At 43.7% G+C, this 27,440-nt stretch overlaps 2 protein-coding genes across 11 annotated transcripts in view; one reads left to right on the plus strand and one right to left on the minus strand.

Annotated features, from left to right (window-relative positions):
- AHI1 (Abelson helper integration site 1) overlaps positions 1–11,617 on the minus strand; it is a 129,457-nt gene extending 117,840 nt beyond the window's left edge. For 6 of the 10 annotated variants that reach the window (XR_014786698.1, XM_084827601.1, XM_084827607.1 and 3 more), the window contains exons 1-4: positions 11,298–11,399; positions 9,964–10,033; positions 8,812–8,933; positions 502–1,112 (exon numbers count right to left, since the gene is read on the minus strand). Coding sequence is in view for 9 of the 10 variants with exons in the window: in XM_084827601.1 (XP_084683727.1) it covers positions 502–1,112; positions 8,812–8,933; positions 9,964–9,979 (749 nt within the window). In the remaining variant the exon portion in view is untranslated. Of the gene's footprint in view, positions 1–501; positions 1,113–8,811; positions 8,934–9,963; positions 10,034–10,739; positions 11,400–11,502 lie in introns of those variants that run through there. The other 4 variants (XM_084827606.1, XM_084827602.1, XM_084827604.1 and 1 more) reach the window with 3 other exon arrangements.
- Positions 10,746–27,440, plus strand: part of LOC146359567 (uncharacterized) — a 70,533-nt gene continuing 53,838 nt past the window's right edge. The window contains exon 1 of the mRNA XM_084827611.1: positions 10,746–11,719. Within this exon, the coding sequence (XP_084683737.1) occupies positions 10,806–11,719 (914 nt within the window). The 5' untranslated portion in view covers positions 10,746–10,805. The remainder of the gene's footprint in view (positions 11,720–27,440) is intronic.

Here is a 27,440-nt window from a genome sequence, read left to right on the forward strand (position 1 = left end):
AAGGGATACACAGTTAACAAGGGATATATATATACCCCACCCCCAAAGTTGCCAAAGGAGGCAGCTTTTAAGAGCTAGAGGCAACCGCGCCAATGAGAATCTGCCCCAGAGCTTGGCTGGGTGCCTAGAAGGTAAGCTGTAAAGTTGGAAAAGTCAGGTGCTATTTCAGTCCCATTCCTTTCTCTGAGGTATAAGCAAAAGCCCTAAGCCAAGAATGCTGCACTCCGTACTGAACCCTCCCCACAAACTACTCCCTCTACACACACAGTGTCCAACTGCTCTTTGCATCTCTACCTTTTGGGTATAACTCTGCCAGGAGGGAGAAGAACTGGTACATTGAACATCTGTTTTCAGATATGTTACCACAGTTACATTTTCTCTTACAAAATTGTATGTCCAGGTGAAGAAAAGCCATAGAACTTTTCCCATCTCAACAACCACCACCACAATCAAAGAGTTGTTAAAGATTTAAATCCACACAGTTACTGTTTGTCACTATACCTTGCTTGAGCTTCAGATACAGCCGGTACTTCTTTTTTCTTTTTCTTCTTTTTGCTCACTTCATTGTTCAATACCACTTCATGACTTTGAACATTAGAGGTGAATTCAGACACCTGCTGTTTAAGTTTCTTTTTTATTTTCTTCTTAATTGCATTTGCTTCTTCCTCAGCCACTTGCTGCTCATAGACTTGAATTAGCTGTTCTTCCTCATCTAATTCAGATATATTTCTCACTCCATTCAAGGCATCTTTTATGTTGCTGTCCCCTTTTTGATGAAGTGCATCTGACTGTAATACACTTTTTGTTTTTTTCTTTGAAAAAACATGAATCTGTTTTTCAAAACTGTCCAACTTCGTTTCACATAGCTTCTCTTCCTCATTAAACTGTTCTTGTAACACTGCCTTTTTCTTCTTGTTGTTAGATTTTTTTTGCTTGCTTTCCTCTCCGCTAACAACATTATTATTTATTTTTTCTGCAACTGAGGCTTTATCTCTTAACTTGTTTTTTGTAAACTGTGGACTCCTTTCCTCTTGGTTATACGTGTTGTGTATAATTACCTCATCATTTTCATTTTCTTTGGTAAGAGCAAGATGATTTTTGAACGTCTCAAGCTATAATCAAAACAAAAACACTGAAAAACCAGCTGTCTGTAAATTACAAGCATCTGTATTATAATATTAATATTTTGGTACATGACTAATTTTATTGTGTGAAATAAGAACAATGAAAACTCACTGAGACTTTCAGTGGCAACCAACAGATGGAATTCATATGAAACATGAAAAGATACCAGATTCGAGCAAGCTTTTAATATATTCTTCCAGGTTTGCTGTAGGGAAACTTCCTCAAATGTATTCTAGAGTCTCTGGAAATGGTTCTGCCAACGTGACATTTTTAAAAAATATGACTATAAACAGAATTTTAAAAATATGCCAAGTTTATACCCAATATAATATTACTTGGACGAGGGTGGAATTCACTGACCACAGGCCGAGCACCACGGAAATAATATTAACCAAACATGATCACGATAAAATGTAGGAACAGATAATAACCAAGATAATTTAAAAGTTATATTTTGTAAACAATTCCTTTAAAGAGATATGTCTAAATTGTAATCTTGTCATTTAAAATACAGTAAAGTATTACTTTATCAGCAGAAATCTGACCTGCACACTTTCTTTCAGTGAAATACAAATAGATGCCATATAACTACCAAGATATAATTTTGAGAGCAGACTGAAGAAGAAAACAAAAACAAAAACCAAAGCTAGAAACTTGATCAAAGAATCTCTTCCAAAAGACAGCTGGTCACAAATTTTGGAGAGGTTTTATCCACAAATGTGTACTTCTGCTATTCAGACTCATTAGGAATTCTGCTTTACTCACATCTAAACTCATATCTCATTCTCCACCTAACCAATCAATCTTAAGCTTTTGATACTCCCCCTCTCAGTTTCTCTGTTGTTTCTCTCAAACTCAAATCCCACTCCATCTCTTCTTTAGTCTGCTCCACACTGTACACAGCCAACACAAGTGCTGCAAGCAAACTAGTGCTTCCTGCACTAAGTGTGGGCTACATACACATACCTCTAGGCATCTATGCACACATTTGGGAACCCTGATCCAATCAAGATTCTTGGATGCTTGTTCATAATTATCATTATTTGAGTTTTTTGTGGGAAATACTGGTGTAACATTATGGATACAGGCAGTAATTGGACTAGATTTGTGAAGTGACTCTTTGACACATAATTATTCCAGCCTCTTTTTTACTAGATAATAGGTACTAATCCCTTTCCTTAACCTCTTCTCAAGTTTCAGATCCTTGGTTATCTATCCCGTTATAGCGTATTTCCTGAATATCATACCTCCACCACAACCCCTTTCCCACCCACATTATTATTCTTTCCCCGACCTTCCTCCAGTTCCTACATTGCTTTAATAATGCCGCCAAACCACTAAAATCATTGCCATTATTAGCTAAGGAGAAATCACATGAAATTTCATAGGTAGGATTATTTATTTAAAACATTTTTATACTGCCTTTCATCACATCATATTTCAGGGAGATGTACAGCATAAAACAAATACAAAAACACTAGGACAAGAAAACAGCAGATAAAACTTTAAAACAGGATGTCAGATACCCACCCATTCAGGAATTTCTCAACTCTCTAAACACAATGCACTTTAAAAACAATAAGAAGACACCAAACAAAAGTTGCAAAGGGCATTACAATGAAGATCTTTTTTTAACAAGACAGCGCAAGAGGGGGAACATCGAGGAGAGATGACTCAATTAGTGTTCAATTCTCTGATAAGTGTCTCAAAAGCATTGCTAAGGTACAGAGAAAACAGGCTTACTCTGCAGGAGAAAAAAAAACCCTAGCAAGTCTTCCTTTAAGATATTTCTGTACAAACCCAAATGCTGCATGCATAGTATATTTTAACGTCCTTTGGGAATGATGTCTGAGTATGTTTGACCAGCCAATAGAATAAACCTAGTGAATTTATCTTTAATGACAGGGTTAGTCCCAGCGTTTTTATTCCACTAGCAGAATCGTCCCTGAGTAGAGTTTCACGCAGGACACTCCTGCTGGTGGAAAGACAATTTTTGCCTATTGTCCCCTCCCTCTGCAGCCCCCAGCACCACCTCCCCCACTGCTCCAGAGGGTCCCCCACCCCTCCAGAGTAATTTTTCATGGGACATAAAGGACTGCAGGGGGATGGGAGAACCAGTGAAGATTGTCTCCTCCCTAGTTCTGGCAGCAGAAAAGCTCTGCTGGATCAAAAGCCTGCCGCTCACCAAAAGAGCCCTTCCGTCTGCAGGAGAATTGTGCTAGATCCAATTTATAATCTGACTTCCAAATTTCTAATGCAATGAGATATTACTAAGATAGGACCTAAATTCCTAAACCTATGATCCCTAAGCCAAAATCTCCATGCAATAAGAGAACTGCAACACATACATCTGCTTACCAGGTGTTGGAGACAAACAACGAGGAAGGGCTATTTCCACCAGGTCTTGTTTGGGGGCATCTGGGTGGATACTATTAGCATCAGAATATTAAACTAGATTCCATCCCAAAGAAAAAGAAATGCAAGAAAGCCAAGTGGCTGTCTGATGAGGCTTTACAAGTAGCTCACGAAAGAAGGGAAGCGAAAAGCAAAGGAGAAAGGGGAAGATATACCCAACTGAATGCAGAGTTCCAGAGAATAGCAAGGAGAGACAAGAAGGCCTTCTTAAATGAACAATGCAAAGAAATCGAGGAAAACAACAGAATGGGAAAGACTAGAGATCTCTTCAAGAAAATTGGAGATCTCAAGGGAACGTTTTGTGCAAAGACGGGCATGATAAAGGACAAAGAAGGCAGGGACCTCAAAGAAGCAGATGAGATTAAGAAGAGGTGGCAAGAATACACAGAAGAACTATACAGGAAAGATCTGAATGTCCCTGATAGCCATGATAGTGCGGTCACTGAACTTGAGCTGGACATCCTAGAGAGTGAAGTCAAGTGGGCCTTAGGAAGCATTAGTAACAACAAAGCTAGCGGAGATGACAGTATTCCAGCCGAGCTATTTAAAATCCTAAAAGGTGATGCTGTTAAAGTGCTGCATTCAATATGCCAACAAATCTGGAACACTCAACAGTGGCCACAAGACTGGAAAAGGTCAGTTTACATTCCAATTCCAAAGAAGGGCAACGCCAAAGAGTGTTCAAACTACCGCACAATTGCGCTCATTTCACATGCCAGCAAGGTGATGCTCAAAATCCTACAAGCTAGGCTTCAGCAGTATGCGAACCGAGAACTACCGGAAGTACAAGCTGGGTTTCGAAGAGGCAGAGGAACTAGAGATCAAATCGCCAACATTCGCTGCATCATGGAGAAAGCAAGAGAATTCCAGAAAAACGTCTATTTCTGCTTCATTGACTACGCTAAAGCCTTTGATTGTGTGGATCACAACAAACTGTGGCAAATTCTTAAAGTGATGGGAGTACCAGACCACCTTACCTGTCTCCTGAGAAACCTGTACGAGGGTCAAGAAGCAACAGTCAGAACCAGAGATGGAACAACCGATTGGTTCAAAATTGGGAAAGGAGTACGACAAGGCTGCATATTGTCACCCTGCTTATTTAACTTATATGCAGAGTACATCATGAGAAATGCCGGGTTGGATGAATCAGAGGTCGGAATTAAGATTGCCGGGAGAATTATCAACAACCTCCGATATGCAGACGATACCACCCTAATGGCAGAAAGCGAAGAGGATCTCAAGAGCCTCTTGTTGAGGGTGAAAGAGGAGAGTGCAAAAGCTGGTTTGAAACTCAACATTAAAAAAACGAAGATCATGGCATCTGGCCCTATCACTTCCTGGCATATAGAAGGGGAAGAAATGGAAGCAGTGACAGATTTTACTTTCTTGGGCTCCAAGATCACCGCAGACGGTGACTGTAGCCATGAAATTAAAAGACGCTTGCTCCTTGGGAGGAAAGCTATGGCAAACCTAGACAACATAGTAAGAAGCAGAGACATCACCTTGCCGACAAAGGTCCGTCTAATCAAAGCTATGGTTTTCCCAGTAGTAATGTATGGCTGTGAGAGCTGGACTATAAGGAAGGCGGAGCGCCGAAGAATTGATGCTTTCGAACTGTGGTGCTGGAGAAGACTCTTACGAGTCCCCTGGACTGCAAGGAGGTCAAATCAGTCCATCCTAAAGGAAATCAACCCTGAGTGCTCATTGGAAGGACAGATAATGAAGCTGAAGCTCCAATATTTTGGCCACCTAATGCGAAGAGAAAACTCCCTGGAAAAGACCCTGATGCTGGGAAAGACTGAAGGCTAAAGGAGAAGGGGACGGCAGAGGATGAGATGGCTAGATAGCATCACGGATGCAATGAATATGAACTTGAGCACGCTCCGGGATAGAGCGCAGGACAGGAAGGCCTGGCATGCTATGGTCCATGGGGTCACGAAGAGTCGGACACGACTGAACGACTGAACAACAACAACAAATTAAACTAGATGGATTGTTGGTATGATCCAACAATGCAATTCTTATGTTCTTGCATTACTCTACCTTTCCCTTCTTCCTCAATAGCTTATCCACTGCAGTTATCACCACAGATGCCACAGATGCCTATTCTAAGAGCCTGGCTTCAGATTCAATTCCACCCTCTCACCACATTGTCTGATGATCCCCTTTCAAAAAAGCTCTTACACAGAAGTCCCACAAACTAGCCTGATATCATCAGATGGCTCCTACAGGGTTCTGTTAGCCATAATACGTTGGACAGTAGAGGGGAAAAGAACAAGAATAAGCTGTTAATTGCATTTCTTTAAATTCAAGAAGTAAACAGAAGTTAATATGAAGGTCACGGTGTGTGTTTGTGGCAGAGGGGGATTGTCTAGTTGTTTACCTGTACTCAACTTAAGGTCACCTTAGAACAGGAGTAGGAGATGCAGATGTCGTTGGATTGCAATTCCCATCAGCTCTCGGCAGCTTAGCCAATGGTGAGAGATGATGGGAGTTGAAGTCCAACATCTGGAGGGCCATATCTTCCCCATCCCTTAGAATATAGTTCACCTAACATGATGCCCTGAATTACTGCTAAAGTAGAAGTTGTCACTGTATCAACCAAATATATTTTCCTACAGTTATTAGCAGTAAATCACGGCATCTATAAGAATCCATTAGTGTAACATTTATTTCTAGAGATCTACTAGACTAATTTTGCTCATTTTTTTAAAACGGAAGCTTGAGCAGTGTAGACATGCAGAAAGTTTTGAAACTTCAAAGAAGTTAAAAGCTTGAGCTTTAATAGGAAAACAGTATGTTTATTTGCTCCGTGCCAAATGGCTCCTGATCTGACATCACGTGTTTTAGACCTCCATTACCTGGATCCTCCCGCTTTCCTTCTTTCTGTGTCTGTTTGAGTTTGTTTCTATTCATTTTCCTTCACTGGAAGGCTTCAAGGGTGCTGCTAGGCCTCAGGGTGGTTGCTAGGGGCAATGGCCACGCTGCCCCCCCCCCCCGATTCTATTGTTTCAAAAGGGATGAATCAGAGAGTGAGGAGGGGCGGCTGATGCTGCTCCTCCTGTGAGCACAGGTGGGGACTGTGTATTTGTGTATGTGTGTGAGAGACAGGGGGCAGTGGGCGGGGCGACACAGCAGGAGTGGGCAGGGGGTGCAAGACTGGCACCACATTGGATGGCTCTGGGTCAGGGCAAGTGAGAGAAAGGTGGCATTTTTTCTTCACTCCCCCTGCCCCCCCGGTCTCACCTTTTGTTTTTTCAGGCCCAGGTGAAGGTGGCAGTGGGGCTTTTGGGGTGGGGCCTGGAACACCCCGTTTCCCTGCAACAGAGGAGGGATGTGTCTGTCTAGGTTTTCACGTAATGGGAGGAGGCTCTTAATGGAAGGAGGGAGGCTGATTATATGAGTGAATGAGAAGGTGGGTTGGAAGATGCCGTTTGCTATGATGGGGGGGCTTGCTTTAATGTAGTGTGAAGAGGCTATATAATTGGGGTGCTCATTGAAAGGAAGCTGATGCGGGCCATAAGTGGAAAATTGAGAGAGGAAGAGGGAGGGAAAGAAGGCAACACCCCCTGAAAGTTGTTCCAGTTGCAAGGGAAACAGCCACACATATTTTCATCCAATCATTCTCAGACTATAAGCGCCTGTGGCGACACAGGATTAAAGATTTCTTGTATTCTGAAGTGACCCTGAAATACTAATAAGCTACTAGCACACAACCTTTTTTCTCAATATGGGCATTAATAACAAGATGCATTAAAATGACAATTATAAGGTGCTTTTCTTCTCATATTGTCTGTTTGCAGAATCTCCTTCATGTAAGAAAAAGATTGAAGCAATATGACCAGGGCAGTGTTTCCATGACAACAGAAGGAGAAGCAAATGGAAGAGTACTGGATTTTTAAAAAATGAATCAGCTTTGGTCCATGCAGGGCTCCAGAGTGAGCAAGCGCTCTGTACCAGTAAAAATCACTTCACAGAACGTACTTCCTGGTGGGAGTGGGGGTTGGAGTGAACGTCATCTAACTAGCAGGGGCTGCTCAACCAATAAGAGAGGCTTCCCCCTCTCTCCCCTTTTCTCCTTTCCCCTGAAAGTCCAGATGCACCTGCATTTCAGGAGCAAGCCTCAATGACCACACTAAGAATTACTTCCGAGTAGACGCACATATGCTTGTGCTGGGAAAGTGGGGGGAGAACACAAAGACGGGAAACCAGCCCCCGTTTTAATCCACAGGATCTCTATAGCGAAGGGTGGAAGTAGTTACTTCCTAAGGCAATGAACCAAACAATGGAGAATGGGAGCCTCGAGATCACGCTTTACTGCACTTAGGGACTTGGGCTTTAAACTGTGCCATGTCAATCGAGGGGAATCTCTGTAAGTTCTGATGTGGGCATTCAGAGGTCAAGCCTCATTGACCCCAAGGGGTGCTACTTCTAAGGAGACCCTAATGGATTTGTTGTGGGAAAGACAGCAGTAAGCACAAAGACGGAAACCAGCCCCCATTTGAACCTGCAGGATCCCTATTAAACCAAACAAAGGAGAATCGGCGCCTCAAGATCACGCTTCATCGCACTTGGGGAACTGGGCTTTAAACAGTGCCATGTCAATTGAGGTGGTTCTGTGGGCATTCAGAGGGCAAGCCTCATTCAGCACAATGGGAGTTACTTCTGAAGAGACACTAATTGGTTTGTGCAGGGACGGGAAACACACAGGGAACACCCCTTGACTAGGGTCATGGTGAAAAGCACACCCCTCAGCAGGGCTAGCATATCCAAGGTCAATGCAGGGGTTGGAGCACACAGCAACTATATTAAGGAAAACCCAACTTAAGGAAAATAATTGGACTTTAAGCAGTCTTAGGAAATCTGTTTTTTCCCAGATAAGCTCCGAGGTGGCTGCTGGATGGCCACAATGTAATGTATCCCTAACAGCCTCAACATGCAGCCAGCTCGGAGTAAATCGCTGGTGGAAACACCCTCCAAGCTGCTTTGATCATCATCAGCACTAACTGCAGAAAAAGAAGTCTTGAATCTGAAACTGCATCTGAAGGTTATGGTTTTGTAAATCCAGAAGAGACAGAAATGATGAGGATTGGGAGTCCCTGTGAAACCATAAGTCTTCAACAATCTTGCTCTTTCGAAAGGAACCGACTGCAAAGAACACCCCCACATTTCTTCAGTTAGGGAATTGAGTTTTGAAACACAATGCTCTGTTCTTTTCAAAGCAGTGTACCAAGACAGCCAAACATACATTCATTAGCGCATCCAACTCACCACAACGTTCTCTGAAATGCTTAATCGTTTCTTCTTTAATTCTTCTTTATCTGTTAGGCCAGCATGGCTCCTGAATATTTCTTCAAAGCGAACCTTAGTTTTTGCCTTAGCTTCACTCTCCACTAGAAAGGTTAAATTTGATAACTTCAATTAGATTAAATAAAACTGACTATCACAACCCCATTATACAGAAGTAATGCAGGCTGAATTCCATGCTCACAGGACACAGAAAGCAAGAGCAAATATCCTGCTTTCACTATACCAGATCTCACTGTGAAAAGGGAAAGAGGCAGAGTGCAAACTGGCAGAGTGGACTTGCAGTTCCCTTTGTGCAGATGCAAGGAGTTACATAAGCAGACACTGGGGCCGGTATCCAAGCCTGCCCATGCTCCAGCAGGACTAGCAAAACAGGAAGCTAGTGGTTCTAAAAGTAACACAAAATTAGTGAAAACACTAGTTTCCAGAACAGTGCAGGAGTTGCAGAAGGAAACTCCACTGACCTACCCAACCTGGAAACAAACTGCTAGTTTCTAGGGTTGCTTTTAGAACCACTAGCTTTATGTTGTGTGAGTGGTGGATCCCACTTGTGTAAGCCAGCATTACTGGACACTCCTGGTTGGACTCAGGATCTGCCTTCTGTGGACAGAAAGGCCCTGCTCGCAGAAGGTAATTCTGCCCAATTTTCAGGGATCCCCCTTCCTCTGCAAACCCACAGCTCATCCCATTTAGCACGTTTCTCCAATCCTCTGTGTAGCACTTTCAGGAGACTAACGAGACTGCTGTGGTGAGGACAGAGCAGGGAATTCTGCTTCTACCAACCCAGTTGCACACACCTAAATCCGGATCCAACCCACTATAAGGATGTACTGCTGATTCTGTCTTCAGAGATTAGCTATTGCATTTTGATGCAGAAGTAAGAGCATATCCACTCATTGAGTTCCCAAATGCACTACTTGTTGCCCTCGGGGTCTTTGGGTGGACAAACATCTGTGAATTATGACCCAGATCTGCAATACTGTTAATATTCAGCAGTAAGGCCACTTCTTTTAATAGATAAAATGTAGGAGTAAATTGCTTTACTATTAAAGTAGCAGTTTACTATGATATCTGCTAAAAATCATTGCAATATATATAGTACACAAAAGTTTTCACCTGCTGGCATTTTCATGTCTTTCAAACGTGACACAACAAATTACACTTTTCTTTTCCCAAGTTCTTCATTCTGCGTATAAAAACAGAATATGTTACAGGATACTACTGCTAGTTAAGCCAACTGTAAATGTGCAGTTAAAGACAATCTATTAGATATAATTGAGAAAGGTTCTGTAGGCTTATTAATGTTGTTCATATTGTTTGAACACAATTATATTGTATCGCTTTACATTAGGTATTAAACTACTTTGTTTCACCATCAGCAACCGTCACTTAGGATCCAAGAGACCACCCTAGTTCTTTCATGGACTAAAGCATTCCATAGGTGAGTTTCTTGAACAGAAGACTCTAATGCTGCATGACATACAAAAAGGAGCTAAAAGGGCAGCTGGTTATATTGCATGTCAGCAGGAGTCTTTTGTTCAAAATAAAAAAAATCCAACTTAGTGGGCAAAAACCCCGGACTTGTGGAAAGTAGCTCTTTAGATCCTAAATTGCAGTAAAACGTGTGTTTTTAGTTAAACAATTTACAGAGCAATCCCATACATGTCTACTCAAGAGTAAGTCCCACTGAGTCCAGCAGTGCTCACTCGCCAGTAAGTGGAAGATTGTAAACTTAAGGATGGTGAATTTCTTATAGTTTATTATGTAGCGTGAACATCTGAAACCTGAATCTTATGTAGAGCAACAGAAGCGTGTTTATATATTTAAGATTTCGTCTCTGGTTGTTGGCCCACAAAAATATTTTTTTAAACACGGGTGGACGTAAAGCAAACCATGAGCAAGATGTCCACGTCATCTGGCCCGTCCATAATTCTCGGTGCACGAGGCAGGCGCACTGCATGCCGAAAAGCCTCACACTTGCACCACTCCCAAGCAGGCAAGGCTGTGGCCGTTACCAGACTTTCCATGCCGGTTTCAGTATTTCCAGCAGTGCCGCGCCGCGCCGCGCCGCGCCGCCCCGCTTCAAAACTGCGTCCGCATTTGCATCCTGCGCCGGGGGCTGCGCGCGCTTCAGCCTAGCAACCATTCCCGGGCACGGCCACAAAAAGAAAAGGGAGGGGAGCTCAGCATCCACGCCTCGTAACGCCCTGAAACCCCTCACGCAGTCGCGAAGTCCTGGCTTTCAAAAGGCTCCAGCGCCTCCTGCGGAAGGTTCGGCGCAGCCGCTACTCTGTCTACAAAATCGTTCCGTTAACCTGGCCGGCGTTGACCGTAACCAGGCTGGGTCCAGGCCCCAGCCAGGAAGCCTCTCGGGCTCCAGCCACCGCCCGCAGGCGGCTTTCGGAGGCAGAGCCGGCGCGGGAGGGGGCAGTCGCCGTTCATCCGCTCACTTATCTACGGGGCGGCGGGGCGGGGGGAGCCGCCGGCCTTCGCTTTCCCTGTGCTCCCAAGCGAAACAGCGCCTCGCCCGGCACGACACCGACCGGCCCCCCAGCGGCGGCGCTTGGGGAACGACAACCGCCGCCTCGCCGGCGAGCGAATCGCGAGGCCCACCCCCGACCCCCGAAAACGTCAATCAAACTGAGGTCCGCCTACCGCTGGTAGCGGTACCGCGGCGGCGGGTTGAGGAGCAGACGGGCAGAGACGCGGAGGAGGCGCCGCCGCCGCCAGCAGACAGGCTGAGGCGAGCGCAGTGTACACGTGACAGAGCACAGGACGAGCGCTGGCTGGCTAAGCTTGGGTTGTCGCGCAATCGGCCTCAGCCAACGACTTGCGGGAGGAGGCGGGAGCAAGCCGCTCTTCTCCGGGGAAGGTGAGGCGGGTGGTATAAAAGCCAGAGTCCCGGACCGCCCTAGAGGTTGGTGGGTTGGGGCTGTGTTGGTAGTAGGATGGAGGTGGTGTTAGGGAGGGGGGCGTTATTGGTGCCACTCTGTCTGACGGAACTGAAGACTGTCTCTTGAGTTTTAAATTTTTTCTTGGGAATCCTTGTCGAGTTGCTTTATCTGGATTTAGGCTACGTTTAGCCTCTGTGTGAAGGGCACAGGCACGGTTCTTGGACACCCTGTCCAAGAAGCTCTTTGGCATCTCTGTGAGGGACACAGTCACATCTTTGCTTCATGTTCAAAGACTGCTGCTTGTACTATGCAGTTCATAGTGTAGTCTGTGGATCAGTGGAATATTTGAACATTTTTGTTTCCCAACTGGGTTTTCTAACATGGGTGGGGTTTTAGTAAAGGCATGGTTCTCTGCAAGCATCTTCCTGCTCTCCTGTACAGCCGGAAGCCAGGTGGTGGATGGTCACGCTCCAGACCAAATTTGTAGGGAAACGAGTCCAAAATACCCAGAGGACCTAAATAGCACGCATCCTGCAGAAATGTATTTATTTTATTACATTTTTAAACTTCTCACTAATGACTTCTCTGGGCAGTGTATAAATTAAAAATGTAGAATACAAAGTAGCAATAAAGCAAGGCTGATTGAGGCAAGATAAAGCTGGCAATGGCAGCAGTAGTAAAGTAAAACCAGCAGGGATAAAACACTAAAATCAGTTCCTAAAATGAAAAGGTCTTCTTGATAGTGAAAAAAAGAATAGTATAGGTGCCAGCTGAACCTCTCTGGGGCGGGCATTCCACACATGGGGTGCCACCACTGAAAAGGCCTTTGTAGGCCCCCCCCCCACTTCACCTCATTTGGCTGCGGCATCTGGATACTCCAGTTAGTGTGACAGCATTTTCTGTCAGCCTTGAAGAATATATCGAAAGGGGCAGGACTGAAAACCACCTTTCTCTTGTCAGTTTTAATAACTGGAAGATTGTTAGATCAAAAAAAGAGTTTTCAAAGCATGGGAAGAAAAACAGAGGTCAAGTGATGAGGAAAGAAACTATTTTCTGAGCAGGCTCAGAAAAATAATTATTAAATTGGCAAGTAGTGGAATGAATTATGTTCCTAGCAATACATGAACTGTCTTTATGGCTCCCTGACTCATGGCAGAAGCTGACAGTGGTGGTGAAGGATTGTTCATTGCTCTCTTCCTTTACACAATTAAGCAAGATCTAACATTAAAAGCTATACTTGAAGGTATCCTTGCCAATGCAATGTATTTTTCCTGACTCGTGCAAAATGAGGTAATGTGATGCATGGTTACTCAACAAATTAATGTACAGAAATAGGGAGCTGGATTCTGTTGTCTGAAAGCAGTTGAAATACTTGATTCTGTTGGTGCAGAAAACATCAGTTGTAGTTAGGTTTGTCAAGGAGGGTAAATCTGTTGAGCATCTTCTGGCCTTACCCAAGTTTAACTCTCTTTCCACTGACTTAGTAAGCAATGTTCTAATCAAAATCCTTTCTCACTGTGGGCATAGTTCACAGTTTATTGTGCAGTGCTATGATGGGGCTGCTGTGAAGCTGGAAAAATCTGGTGGGGTGTAAAGACACATGCAAAAAAATAATAGTGGAATCCATTATGTACATTCACTGTTTCAGTCATCAACTGCACTTCCAAATTGTACATGCTTGTTCCAAAATACATCTGTTTGGGTACTTCTGTCTTTGGTCTTCACTTGGTTTTGCTTTATCCTGTCCAGGGGTTGCCTTGGAGGGTTTGCTTTCTGAGGTCTTGACCTATGGAAGACCTGTGCCGTTGGTTCACACGTCTCGCTAAGCCATGGTGGATTGCTATAGTGGGTGGTTGCGGGATGGCTTAGCTTGATGTCTGAACTCCGAGGGGGTTTTGTGTTGTAGGTTGTCATAAACATTCCAACCTGAGAACCCATGGCTTGCTTATGGTAGCTTGTTCTCAGGGTGGTCGGTTGTGACGTCCAAACCCAGCAGGGCGATTTTATCATGGGTTGTCAGGAATGGCTAGTGAGCCGCCCAGCAAGAGCAGCAGAATCCCCTGCTATTCCTTACGATCTTGCTACTGCTGCCACTATTTTCCCTTATTCCTTCTCAGCACCATCCTCCTCTGGATGGATTTTTTTAAAAAAATTCATAGAAATCTTGAAGAAAGGAGAGTGTCCTGAACACATTTGCAGTTTTAAAAAGGGGGTGGGGGCTGCGCAGATGGCCAGGATTGAATGTCTGCTGCTAGGAGTTTCGTGTAATTTCCCCCTCCATTTTACTGCTCTGCCTTGAAATTTGTGTGATATTCCCTTCTACTTTACTGTTTTGCCATGAACTTCGCATATTTTTAGTAATCTGCCTTCACATTTATGTATCTTTACCCACTCAGTTCCTGTTCTGCCTTGGAATTTGTATACGTGTAGCGATCCTGCTCACTGTTCTGTAACCGTCATACACATCTGACACCTATCAATGGAGACCAGTGGTGGGAAGTGACAAGCAGGAAGGGTATGGGGGAGTAGAAAATGGCTGGCAGCTGCAGTAGAGAAGGAACTTTAGGGGCAGGTGTTATCACTTCAGTAGATCATGAAGCAGTCCTTTTAAAAAGTGGTACTTACTAGCAAAGGAAGCCCCAAAGTGGAGGATGAAATTGACAAGGATATTGACAAAAGGGGAATATGGGTATGTTTGACCAAATAGTCTACAGGTGGATCTGGGGGAGGGGGGATTTTTAAATTGCAAATGTGTTCATAAGAGCTCAGAAAATTATTTCCTTCTTGCAATCTGATGCAGGGGAGTACAGGGGAGCTTCACTCAGGAAGCATCAAAGTGGACAATAAATTAACAAGGACATTGACAGGAGGGACATATGGCTATGCTGGGCTCAATAGCAGACAGGCAGTCCTGCACACTTGCACAAGACCCCTAAAAATGTTTTAAAGTTTGCAAATGCATTCCTGCATTCATAAGGGCTCAAACTTAAATCCCTTTGGTGATCTGATGTAGAAGGTGGGGGAGTTTCCCTCATGAGCCGGCAACCCCAGCAGACCAATTGCAAAAAGTAAAAGTACGCTGACACAGGGAATGAGAGAACTGGGACTTTTGCCTCAAAGGTCCCTGGCATATGTGCCAGCAGCAGCCTGGAGGACTGAGAGGAACTGAGGGAGAAAGAAGCTAGGGCAAGCTGCCGAGTGGGCAATAGTGTGTCGGGAGTAATGGACAAGCCTCCTGCCCACTGTAGCTTACTCTTAGGGTGGCATAGTGTGACGTGCAAACTTGCCCTCTGTAGGCTTTTCTCATCTTTTTCCTAAGCTATTTTAACAACAACATGGGCTACACATGCATTACTTTTCCTTCAGTTTAATATTTGTTTTTGTTTACATGCCAGCAAATGCAATTAAAGCTCACAATATTCAACAGCATGGATGTTGTATATGTATTACCAACACAGTTGGATTATGCAACATGTGAGACAAAAATATCAATAGAGAGGAAGAGAGTGTAAACATAGTCCTTTAAGCCACTTTAAATAAGATAAGGATGTTCACCAAGTATAATCCCATCCCAAAATAGAAATGATTTCATCTTAGAGTAAATGCCAATAGTAAGAAGAAAGCTAGCTTTCTGGTGGAGAAATTTGCTGACTTACCTAAATTGTATCAAAGAAACACAGCTATAGTTGTCAAAGATTTTTAAATCTAATGGTAAAGACTAATTCAGAATAGTTTGTCATTCCATGTAATATGTATAATACTGATGCACAAATGTCCAATATTTTATGGTAGGGTTTCATTTCTAGAGGTTTTCCAATACCTAAATAACACTGTAAATATAATGTTTTAATTTTTTTATGGCTATTTCTAGATGGATTCCATGCATTGTCATTTTTATAAGAGAACTGAGAAGTAACACCATAGTCCAGAAGTTACTCCTAATTATATTGACATATACATCTTTTTAAAATATTGTATTTACATCTATAAACATTATTGGTTATCTCACAAATATGAAACTTCTTTATTTCCCTTAGTCTAACATAAGAGGTTAGGTTAGAATGACAACTGGTTCATTACCAAAGGCCATCCAGTGAACTTCAGAACTAAGCAGAGAATTAAATTTGGTTTTCATTCCCGTATCCAACTCTAACACAGTCCAGTTGTAGCACACCATGGAAATATTTTTACTACTGGCAGGACTTAGGGTGTCCAGTGATTGACACCTTTATTTCCATAGTCTATCTCCACCCACAGGGCAAGTGACAGGGACACCTATTCCCCCCCCTCCCCTGATAGATAATACAAGCGGATTTTTGTCCTTGTCTTTAATAATTCACACAGTCATGCATGCTAGTTGGTGCATTGAAGTAGCATGCCCTTCTGTCCAACAAATCCAATGCCTGCCAGCAGAATATAGCCCAAAGGCCAGTTAAGTCCAGCATCCCAGGTAGGTATCAAACAAAACTCTAGGAGCTTTTCTACACAAGGCTGACAATCTGCTGTATCTACTTTTGGCTTTGCCTCAGAATTGAGATATGACTAAGAATGTTTCCTTTCCTGCTGTTCAGCTACATAACCTCTAGGTGGCACTGTGGTATAGCAGAATAGTGCAAATACACAAGTGGAAATAGTGGTTTCTTTTGCTTTCACAATTACATGCTGCATTTTCCCTGCTCTAAAAACACTCGCCAAAAGTGCTCATTAGACACAGAAACAAAACTGGAGGGTCATGACATCATCTAAAGAACCCATAAAGGGAATGAGGAGCGCACAATAAATAGCTTGTGCAGAAAAGCCCTAGGAGAGGGGCTGTAGCTCAGCAGTACAGTACAGTGGTGAGAAAGTTTTTGAACCACTTAGGACTGTAATGTATTTGCAGCTAGGGATGGCGTGAGCCCAATGAGAAATCACCGGTTTGGCCCCCTGGACGCTATTTCGCGGACCCAAGCTCTTGCCCGACTCACCAAGTGCTGAGTCAGGCAAGAGTGCGGGCACCTGGTCCCTCAGCAAGCTGCCTATTGCTGAGAGGTAAAGAAAGGAGCACCCCCTTGCTACAGCGCCAGCAGTGTGGGACAGGTTGGTTGTTTTACGTAAGTCTCTTACATTTAAGTAAAACAGCCATCCTGTCCCTCGGTGCTGCCACTGCTGTAGCGGTGGCGGGGGAAGGGGAGAAGAAGAGAGCACCTATCCTCTTCCCCTGCCACAACAGTGGCAGCAGTGGGGACACCCCTGCAGCTGCCCACGCCTCGATGCAAGCCACCATCTTGCGTGAAAATGGCAGCTTGCAGCAAGGAGTGGGAGCTGTGGGATGTTCCCGGACTACTCGCTGAGCCCTCCAGGGCGTGTGCAGCCCAGCTCGTGGGGGCAAGCGGCAGCAGGGACTCTGCAAGCACCCGCTCTTGACAGGTGCAAGCAAGTTCTTATATCCCTATTTGCAACCTGAAATGTTATTAGATCTTAATCTAACCCCCAAATCCTAGATAAAGAATAGATAACCTGATTAAACAAATGACCAACATGATGCTTTTTTGACATTTATTTATCCACAACTAATTCAACATTCAATATCCATGTGTGAAAAAGTATGTGAAACTTTAGATTCAGTACCAGACCTCAAGTAAGCATTTCTTGTAACTGTTGGTCAGTCTCTCGCATCGGTTTTGAGGAATTCTTTGCCCATTCCTTATCGAACTGATTCAGCTTGGTGGCATTTGAGACATTCCTTCCATGAACAGCTCACTTCAGGTTCTGCCCCAACATTTCAATGGGGTTTAGGTCTGGACTTTGACTAGGCCATTCTAGAATTTCTTCTTCATTCACGGAAGTTCTTCTTCCTCAGCCAATCATTTGTAAAACTGCTTCTATGCTTAGGGTTATTGTCCTGTTACATGACCCGCTTTTGGTTCAGCTTTAGCTCATGGATGGATGGTCTGACATTCTCCTCTAGAATCTTCTGATACACTGAAGAATTCATGGTTGGGTCAATGATGGCAAGCTGTCCAGGTTCTGAGGCAGCAAAGCAGGCCCAACCCGTCACATTCCCACCACCATGCTTGATGGTTGGGATGAGGTTCTTCTGTTTGAACTCAGTGTTTGTTTTTCACCAAACGTAACATTTCTTACTGAGACCAAAAAGTTCTCCCTTTGACTTGTCTGTCCAGAGATCATCGTTCCAGCAGTCTTGGAGAGCATCTATGTGATCTTTAGTGAACTTCAGGCAGGCGGCAACGTTCTTTTTAGAAAGCAGTGGTTTTCTCCTGGCTATCATCCCATGAACATTCTTGTTCAGTGTTTTTCTGATCATTTAATCATGAACACTCACATTAGCCAAGGCGAGAGCGGCCTGCATATTCTTGGATGTTACTCTGGGGTTCTTTTTGACTTCCTGGATGATGCATTGGTTTGTTCTGGGACAGATTTTGGTAGGAAGACCGCTCCCGGGTAGAGTGACTGTAGTCTTGAACCTTTTCCATTTGTAGACTATCTGTCTGACAGTGAATTGGTGGAGCCCGAAATCCTTAGAAATGGTTTTGAAACCCATTCTAGACTGATGAGCAGGAAAACTGCTTTTCTGAGGTCCTCAGATATGTCTTTTGATTGTGGCATGATGTCTTTCCACACAACCGTACGGTGAAGACCAAACTCACAAAGTTTCTAATCCTTTTATAGGGTGGAGCCTCCCAAGCTCACCCCTGAAGATCTACCTAATTACTTAAACACCTGGTTCTAATTATTCCCTTTAATTGAGCTGATGCGACTAGGGGTTCACTTACTTTTGCACATACCCTGACTCTTATGTACTCATTGGTTGCCGAATTTATACATTGTTTGATTTCACGAGACATGGAACTGGTTAATATAAACCCTACTGGATATTTAGAAAAGGACTGGTTTTAATTCACGAGGGCTATCGTGGTAAAACAATACAATTGCCGTAATTATTGCTAGGGTTTACAAACTTTTTCTCACCGCTGTACATGATTTGTATGCAAAAGGTCCAAGGTTTAATTCTTGGCACCTTCTGGTAGGGCTGGAAAACCTCCTGCCTGAAACCCTGGAGATCCACTTGCTGCCACCTCCTGTCAGCACTGGGGCTAGATGGACCAATGGCCTAACTCAGTATATGGCAGCTTCCTATGTTCCTAACGGAGACCTACAAGAACCCTGGCAGTTCCCTGACTCACATTTTCTTCTACTCATCCCTTCTCAGGATTATTTAAATTGTGTTTATAATTTGATACTGAATTCGACTGTTTTATACTGTAAACTGTCTTGGGAAGACCACAGTCTTAAATGTTGGCTAATTTATTTATTTCATTTCTATACCGCCCAATAGCCAAAGCTCTCTGAATTATACTAAATAAAATTGCTCTTCTATTTCATTCTGTTTCTCATCTTTTCTTCCTCCACCCCTTATCAAAATTGTTTCAAACAAGCTAGTGGTTGCCAAGGAAAGAGCACGCACCAACATGAGCATGTGCAAATATCATGCACACAGTGGAAAGGAAACACATGATCCTGTGTGCAATTTTCTCTTTTTAGATGAGGTTGCCAGTGATGTTACAACTTCAGTTGGGCTGTAATACTAATTATTATTTGGTATTAACGTGTCTTAAATTAGATTTCTGTGTTTGGGGGGGGGGAAGCTGCTACAGACTAAAAGTTGCACAATGTACCATATACCATGTACCCCCCCCCCCCGCAAGTGCTATTAATTGAAACTGAAGAACAAAATTCAGATGAACACTTAGTTAAAAGTATTCTTAATTCACACACTAGGTGGCAATGATGTTATACTAATTCATAATTTTCTCCCCTCAGAAGCACTGACAGTTTAATTCTGAGGTACATTTTTACACACTTTTAGGTCCAGTTGGCCTACTATGTTTGTGTCAGTTTTTGTAGAATCATGAGTCAGTTCTATGCATGTTTGCAGGTGAACATCATAACCTGGGAAATGACTTACAGTTCTGTGATCTTTTAAGCTCCCAAAGAAAATTACCTTATATTATATAGTATGGGGAAACATATATTTTGCTGTATGTATGTGTCTGTATATAATGTGTGTATCTATAATTTATTTTTATAAACAGCCCTTCACCCACAAGAGACCCCACAGGAGTATACACATAAAAAACAAGCAATCAAATCCTGTATAAAAACCATACATTAAAAGACAAATTTAAAAAGCAACTCTTCAACCAACAAGACAAATAAAAACGCAACCATCAATTCAGTTTAAAACTAAACTAACTTTCATTTTAAAATTGTTAAAGGTTAATGTGCTTGGGCAACAAGAAATATTTTAATTGGGCACTGAAAAGAAAATGAAGTTGGCATCACTCGTATCTCCTTTGGGACAGCATTTAATTGTGTATGTAAGTGTGGATGTGTGTTAGTGTGCAAAGAAATACTGACTGACTCACTTGCTCATTTATTATATTTTTAACAGAGGTTCTCTGGGTGGATCACAAGTAAAAAATATAATACTCATCAGAGTATCAACATTCTTATGGTATTTTCTCTATACATAGCCATAGTCCAAGATACCTCAGTTACTGGTAGAGATTTTAAAGAGGAGATTGGGGCAGATTTTAGCTAGAAAAAGGTGTAGGAGTGTTTAAAATAAAACTAAATCTATTTTGTGTTGCTTCAAAAACCTGTTTGACCAGAGACAACAGAACAAACAAATATAATATATGTACCACAATAATGCTTATGTCTTACTACCTTAACTATTTTTTTTTCATCCAGATGAGAAGTATGAGGATGATCAAGGGTTTAGAAGACAAATATGTGGAAAAGCTAAAAAAAACCTGCAGTGTTAAGAGAACATATTATAGCGGAGAGGGGTCCTTTCTCATATTTAAAAGAACTCTTATCCTTCTGTTCCTGATTTGACCAAGAAGCAATGGGATTTAAATTAGCTAGAGTGAACCTTTTAACTATGAACTGTTTTAGCAACAGGATATGCTACCTAAGCATGTGGTGGAATGTGTTTCCTTGGACATTTTAGAAAAACAGATAACAAGTGTCTCTCAAGGATGTGTTAGTTATAGAATACCCTCTTATCTTGGGAGTTAGACTGGAAAAAGCACTGTGTCTTCCAGTTTTGCATGTCCATGAAATGTCAGTATTAGCAGCTTCATACATGATAATCAAAGCTTCATATGTGGCCATTGGAGTTCTTATCTGAGCAGGCTTCGCATGGACCCCTTTGGATGATCCAACTGTCAGTATGTGGCCACTATACACCTTGTTTCCTGAGTATCTTTCCTATCCACAGACAGTATGTCCCACCCAGGCCCCATGAAGGGATCATAGAACCATAGAATAGTAGGGTTGGAAGGGGCCTATAAGACCATCAAGTCCACCCCCCACTCAATGCAGGAATCCAAGTCAGAGCATCCCCAACAGATGTTTGTCTAGCCTCATCTTGCATGCCTCCGGCATGGGAGAGCGCACCACCTCCATAGGTAATTGATTCCAATGTGGTATTGCTCTAACAGTCAGGAAGTTTTTCCTGATGTTCAGCCGGAATCTGGCTTACTGTACCGTGAGCACATTATTCCGTGTCCTGCTTTCTGAGATGATTGAGAAGAGATCCTGGCTTTCCTCCCTGTGACAACCTTTCAAATACTTGAAGAGCGCTTCCATATCTCCCCTCAGTCTTTTCAAGGCTAAACATGCCCAGTTCTTTCAGTCTCTCCTCATAGGACTTTGTTTCCAGTCCCCTGATCATCTTCGTTGCCCTCTTCTGAACCCTCTCCAGCTTGTCTGCATCCTTCTTAAAGTGCTGTGCCCAGAACTGGACACAGTACTCCAGATGAGGCCTAACCAGTGCTGAGTAGAGGGGAACTAGTACTTCAGCTTGTGATCGACAACAATTCCAAGATCCTTCTCGCTTGTAGTGTTGTTGAGCCACGTATCCCCCATCTTGTAACTGTGCATTTGGTTTCTTTTTCCTAGGTGCAGAACTTGGCATTTATCCCTGTTAAATTTCATTCTGTTTTCTGCCCAGCGCTCCAGTCTATCCAGATCACTTTGAATTCTGTTTCTATCTTCCAAAGTATTAGCTATCCTGCCCAATTTTGTGTCATCTCCAAATCTGATCAGCATTCCCTGCACCTCCTCATCCAAGTCATTAATACAAATATTGAAGAGCACTGGGCCCAGGATGAGCCCTGCGGTACCCCGCTCATTACCTCTCCCCAGTTTGAGAAGGTAACATTGATAAGCACTCTTTGAGTCCGATTCTGTAGCCAACTGTGGATCCACCTGATGGTTGTTTCATCTAGCCCACTTTGAGCTAGTTTGCTCATCGGGATATCATTGGGCACTTTATACCCCCAGTGTGTATGGCCTGGTACTTAACTAAGTGAGGTGCGCACCAGCATTCGATTTGCAGCACCAGACTCTCATAGATTGTGTACCCAGATTAGGGGAGTATGAAACCCCAGTCACCTGCGTCCATGGGGGGTCCGCTGGGGGGGGGAGGTGATCCGTTCCTCCCCCCCAGAATCCTCCCTGGCTGGCGCCGCTCTGCGGCAACTCCGCAGAGCCACCGGCCGGGTCCATCCGCAGCCGGACCTCCGTCCGCTGCTGGGCTGCTGCAGCCGCAAATGGCGTCCTGAGTAGTGGACACCATTTGTGTCCCCCCTGTAGCCGTGATAGGCTACATAAGTATTTACATAGCTTATCATGGCAAAGAGCAGGGACGCAAATGGCGTAGCGGATGCCATTTGCATTCCTGCTCTTTGCCGTAATTTTTACGTAGCCTATCACGGCTAAAGGAGGGACGCAAATGGTGTTCCCTACGCAAGACGCCATTCGCGACTGCACACCGGAGCAGGAGACTGCAGCAGCCGGATCCGGACCTGCCAGAGGCAGGGAGGATCTGGTCCGCAGGGATTTTGCAGGGTGGTGGGGGGAGCAGTCCGTTCCGCCACAGACTCCGGGGGGGGGCGGATTCTAAAGAATCCGGCCTCACTGGTGTCCATGGTGGAATTCTCCATCATCCCTAACCCAGATGAGCAATTGTCATAAGAACATAAGATGAGCCCTGCAGGATCAGACCACAGTCTATCTAGTCCAGTGTTCTGTTCACACAGTAGTCAACCAGCTGTCCACAGGAAATCCACAAGCAGGACATGAGTGCAACAGCACCCTCCCACCCCATCATCCGGTGGTGTACATAAGCATACTGCCTCTGATCTTGGAGGTAGCACAGAGCCATCAGGACTAGTAGCTGTTGATAGTCTTATCCTGCATGAATTTGGCCAATTCCTTTTTAAAGCCATCCTAATTGGTGCCATCACAACCCACATCTTGTGGAACTTAATTCCATGGTGAGCCAGTGTGATATAGTGGTTAGTGTTGGGCTGGGACTTGGAAGATGTGGGTTTTAGTCCCCACTTGACCATGAAGCTCACTGGGTGACTTTGGGCCAGTCACTGACTCTCAGCTTAACTTACCTCACAGGGTTGTTGTAGGGATAAAATGGAGAGGAAGAAGATCATGTAAGCCAGTGTTCCTTGCAAGAGGGAAAAAGGTTGGATATAGATGTAACAATAAAAATAATAATAAAACTATGCCCAATTCCTCTCAGCCACAGGCTGCTTAAATTGCTTGGCTTCCTTGGGCAGGTAAACCAAAACTCCATCATTAACGAGAATATTTTTGGCAGGGAAAATAAATTGATATGTTCCCCTCTACAGATTTTTTACCTTTGTGGTGAACAACAGCAGCCCCCCCCCCCCCAGCCATGCCACAGTCATTTCCATATAGGATCCACTGGGAGGACCATTCGGCCCCCAGTCAGATCTACGTCTCCATATTCCCAAATGCCCAACCTGCCCAGCTATGCTGCCTATCACCTGCCCCAGCTGGGGTTTTGACTCCCTCCCAATACATCAGCCTGCCAAGACTAAGGAGGAACTGTTGGTTGCCCTAGTGGGCCATATTGGCATCCCTCATATCTGTGATGCAGGGTGGTCCAGGTACATTCTGCATCCTGCATCCTGTTGCATTGTCCATTACAGATAAAGTCTGATACCCCCACCATACATCCCATCAACTGCAGGCACTACTGACTGCTGGGCCACAGGACCCATCACCCTCCCAACTGCTTCTGTCCACGTCACCAGACCACCTGGTATCTGCAAGTCCCATTTTTCTCCTGTAGGCTGTTCCATGCTCCTCTGCTTCATCAGATCTATGTGGCTGCTAAGGTCCTGAATGAGATGAAGACCAGCCTCCAGCCTGCCTTTTTCGGAGTCTGTGGACCCCTCTGCCCACAGCTTGGAAGAAAGTTGTTTGATCCCCACCCTGCTCCCAGTGGTGCCTGTTGGTTGCCCAGTATTGTTGACACCAACTGGCAGTGCCTCTCCAGGGTTACAGGCAGGATTATTTCCTTGCCCTACCTGGGGAAGCCAGGGATTGAACCCGGGACCTTCTGCATGCAAAGCAGGTGCTCTATGACACTGAGCTATGGCCCTGGCTCTCAGCTATGTTGCTACAGCCTCCCTGTTCTCTGTGCCCCACTGATGCCAACTGCTTGTCTGTTCCATCCCCAAGTCACCCCCAATCCCACTCCACCTTTCCCAGTGTTTACCTGGTGACAGCGATCCCAGAGGAGAGATCGTCTTGGCTTCCATCTCCTTTCTAGCAGATACAGCCCACCCATGCTGCACATTGGACTGCAAAAGAGGCTGAGCAATGCAGCTGAGGTCTCATATAGGCCTCTCTGAGTCTCATTCTGCTGATCTCATGATGATCAGGAGATCCTGGGCCTCACAAGAAGGCCCAGGATCTACTCACAATCTTGTGGTGGCCAGGTCCCCCCAGCCATTGCAACGCCTCCTGTCTTTGGGTTTGTGTTCCCTGGGAAGCTGCAGTCGTCTCCTCTGGAGGCAGAGGTGTTGCCTGCCTCCTTTGGTGCCTGTAACCCTCCCATCCTTCCAGTAGACATTGCCAAGGGTTGGCCGAGGTGGGGGGGCACTTTATCATGCAACTCTCATTGTGGCTGAACAACAAAAACTGAGGTTTGCAGTTTTAGCAAGATTGTATGTCCCATGTGAATTTGTCATATCATTCATAATGCCAAAGCTGTAAAGATGAATGTGGGGATTTATTTATTTTTCTTTAGGGATTTTTTTTCTTTAGGCAATGATGTTTTGCATCATTTCACACAGGGGATTCGGTTCAAAGAAATTCAACATCTCAAAGAGATGTCTAGACTCCTTTTTTTTTTTTTTTTAAGCCAGTTATATGAAACAAACAAAACAGCCAGAATCCAGTGAGACTGGAGGTGAGGGACATCAATAGAGTTTACAGTGGAAAATAACCCCCAACTCAAAAACACAGACAACTTGTAATGATGTTTATAACTTAAAATCCCTGGAGTCAACTGCAGATAAGGCCTAAATCTGTTTCTGCTGCTTCCTTCCTGTTTTAGCATACCATATAGAAGAAATAAGCATTACTTTTCTCAAACGTTTTCTAATTTCCCCAAATTGTGTCCGTTAAAAGTAGATTCCCTTTGTTGTCTTCATACTATACTTTTCCCTACATCACACTTCAAGGGGGAAAAAAAAAATCAGGTTGTAATCCTAGATCCATTTATCTGGGAATAAACCTTGGTGAAATCAGTGGGACTTACTTCTTTGTAGAAAGTTATAGGACTGTGGTGGCAATCTTGTACCCAATTTGGGTAAAGTTGCCATAATGTAGGTATGACTATACAACAAAATAGGACACCACCTGTACAGACCCCAAAATAGGCAATGCTGATAAAGCACACAACTGGAGAATGATCACATCACAAGATCATGAGTATATAATGGGGGCATTCAAAAGAAACAAATAACATGACCTGACTAGTACATACCAACCATAGATGAAAATGTTACATACAAAGATGTGAATATGGTATACAAATATATAGACAGTGCTCTGAGAATCTTGATATACATGCAGATGACAATCTTAGTCTTTACAGATTCCCAGTATAATACTGTTTTGCAGGGACCACTTCTTCAGAATTTAGACTCAAAGAGCCTCAGAGGAGAGAACACATGCCGTGGGAGCAGTGATAACGATAGGGAGTAGTCTCTGAATGTACTGCATTACCACTCGCCACAAAACATATTGTGTCTCGAAAGCTAGACAAGGCTCAAACCACAGGCAGTTAATTGACTTGCTCTGGTGGTGGTGAGTTGAATAGGCAAGTGTGTGCCCTCTCTTTTACAGAAGACAGCCCTCTATTTGCAGAGCTTCCAGAGGACCATCCCCTATTTGAAGGGCTATTTGATGTCCAAGTCCTGTTAAAGCTTATGAACCATAAGGACTGTTTCCCATCACCAGTTAGCACCTGGACAGCAGGCAGAGCAGGCAGGCACGCAGGTCACCTGGTCACAGTATAATGAGATGTACTGTATTTCTATTTAAATCAAAATAAGTGTTTTTAAATTTGCATCTATACATATGAATTAGCATATGCAAATGTTATGCAAACATGTGCCCTATTTTTTGTTCAAGCATTTCCTCTTTTTTGGTGATTCATAAGTGCCCACCCTAATAGGAAGGGATATGTGTGTTGGGGCAGAAGAGAGGAGACAGCAGAGAAGTGATAAGAAGCCATCCAGGCTGCAAAAGTCTTGCTTTTGGCCACAGAAAATTGAACACAGGCCTCTCGTTGGTTCTGAGCCTTCAGCAGTCGCTGCGTATACACAGGGTCAGCCCAAGATATTTTGCCACCTGAGGCAGAGCAGCAAATGGTGCCAACCACCCAACCAAGTTAAGGTGTGCATAGTACCCAAAGCCAACCAATTTATTTGCTCCACGAGGTAGAAAATTCCACAGATACCCTTCTCCATCCTTGGCAGTAAAAACACACCAATAACAACAAAGCAAAATAACTATTTGTTGCTGGTTGAGGTAACTGCCTCAGTCTACCTTGCTCATGCATACATTTTCTCTCTCTCCACACAGTTAAAAATAAGGCAGTATGTTCTAGGGGAAGGGAGACAGGCTTGTAGGGAGACAGGCTTGTAGTATGCAACATTACCAACTGGAACCAGGCGCAAAATAGTGGCTCACAGGAGTGCATCTTTGAGCATAAGATCTACCCAGGAAATTATTTTCAGCACCAGAAACTGATTTTTCACCCCAAAACACACTCATGATTTTCTTTCGAAGCTCCCTTTATTTCAGCAGCCTAATTTAGAGAAGAAAGAAAGAAATCGCCTTTTGTTGTTACTTGTGTTAAACAATTGGGAGTCAGAAACCTTTGAACTTCTACAGCAAATCGCACAGAGATCTACCAGTAGACTCCTGGTTTCCAGTTATCTAACTGCTAATTTCTTTCTGTCTGAATTTACCCTAAACAGTGCCATCTGTGCTGACCTGGCAAAAATAATATATATTCTTTTAAAAAAATCACAATTCCCTTCTTCCATCCCAGTCACAGCTCTCTATGCATGTGATTATAAATCCTGTTGAGTTCAGTTAGACATACTCCCAAATACGTGTGCATAGAATTTTAGTCCATGGCTGCAATTGTAACCATACTTACCAGAAAGTAGAAAATAGTCTTGGTTTTTTATGTTGTTGTGTTATTTATAATTTTACTTTAATGATACTTTCTCTCTTCTCTAATGAAATTATTAATTGTCTGAATCCCAATGGAGATTATGC

Source organism: Heloderma suspectum, chromosome 1 (assembly GCF_057233095.1).
Source record: "Heloderma suspectum isolate Gila_16-S chromosome 1, 16-S_ref, whole genome shotgun sequence".
NCBI lineage: Eukaryota > Metazoa > Chordata > Lepidosauria > Squamata > Helodermatidae > Heloderma > Heloderma suspectum.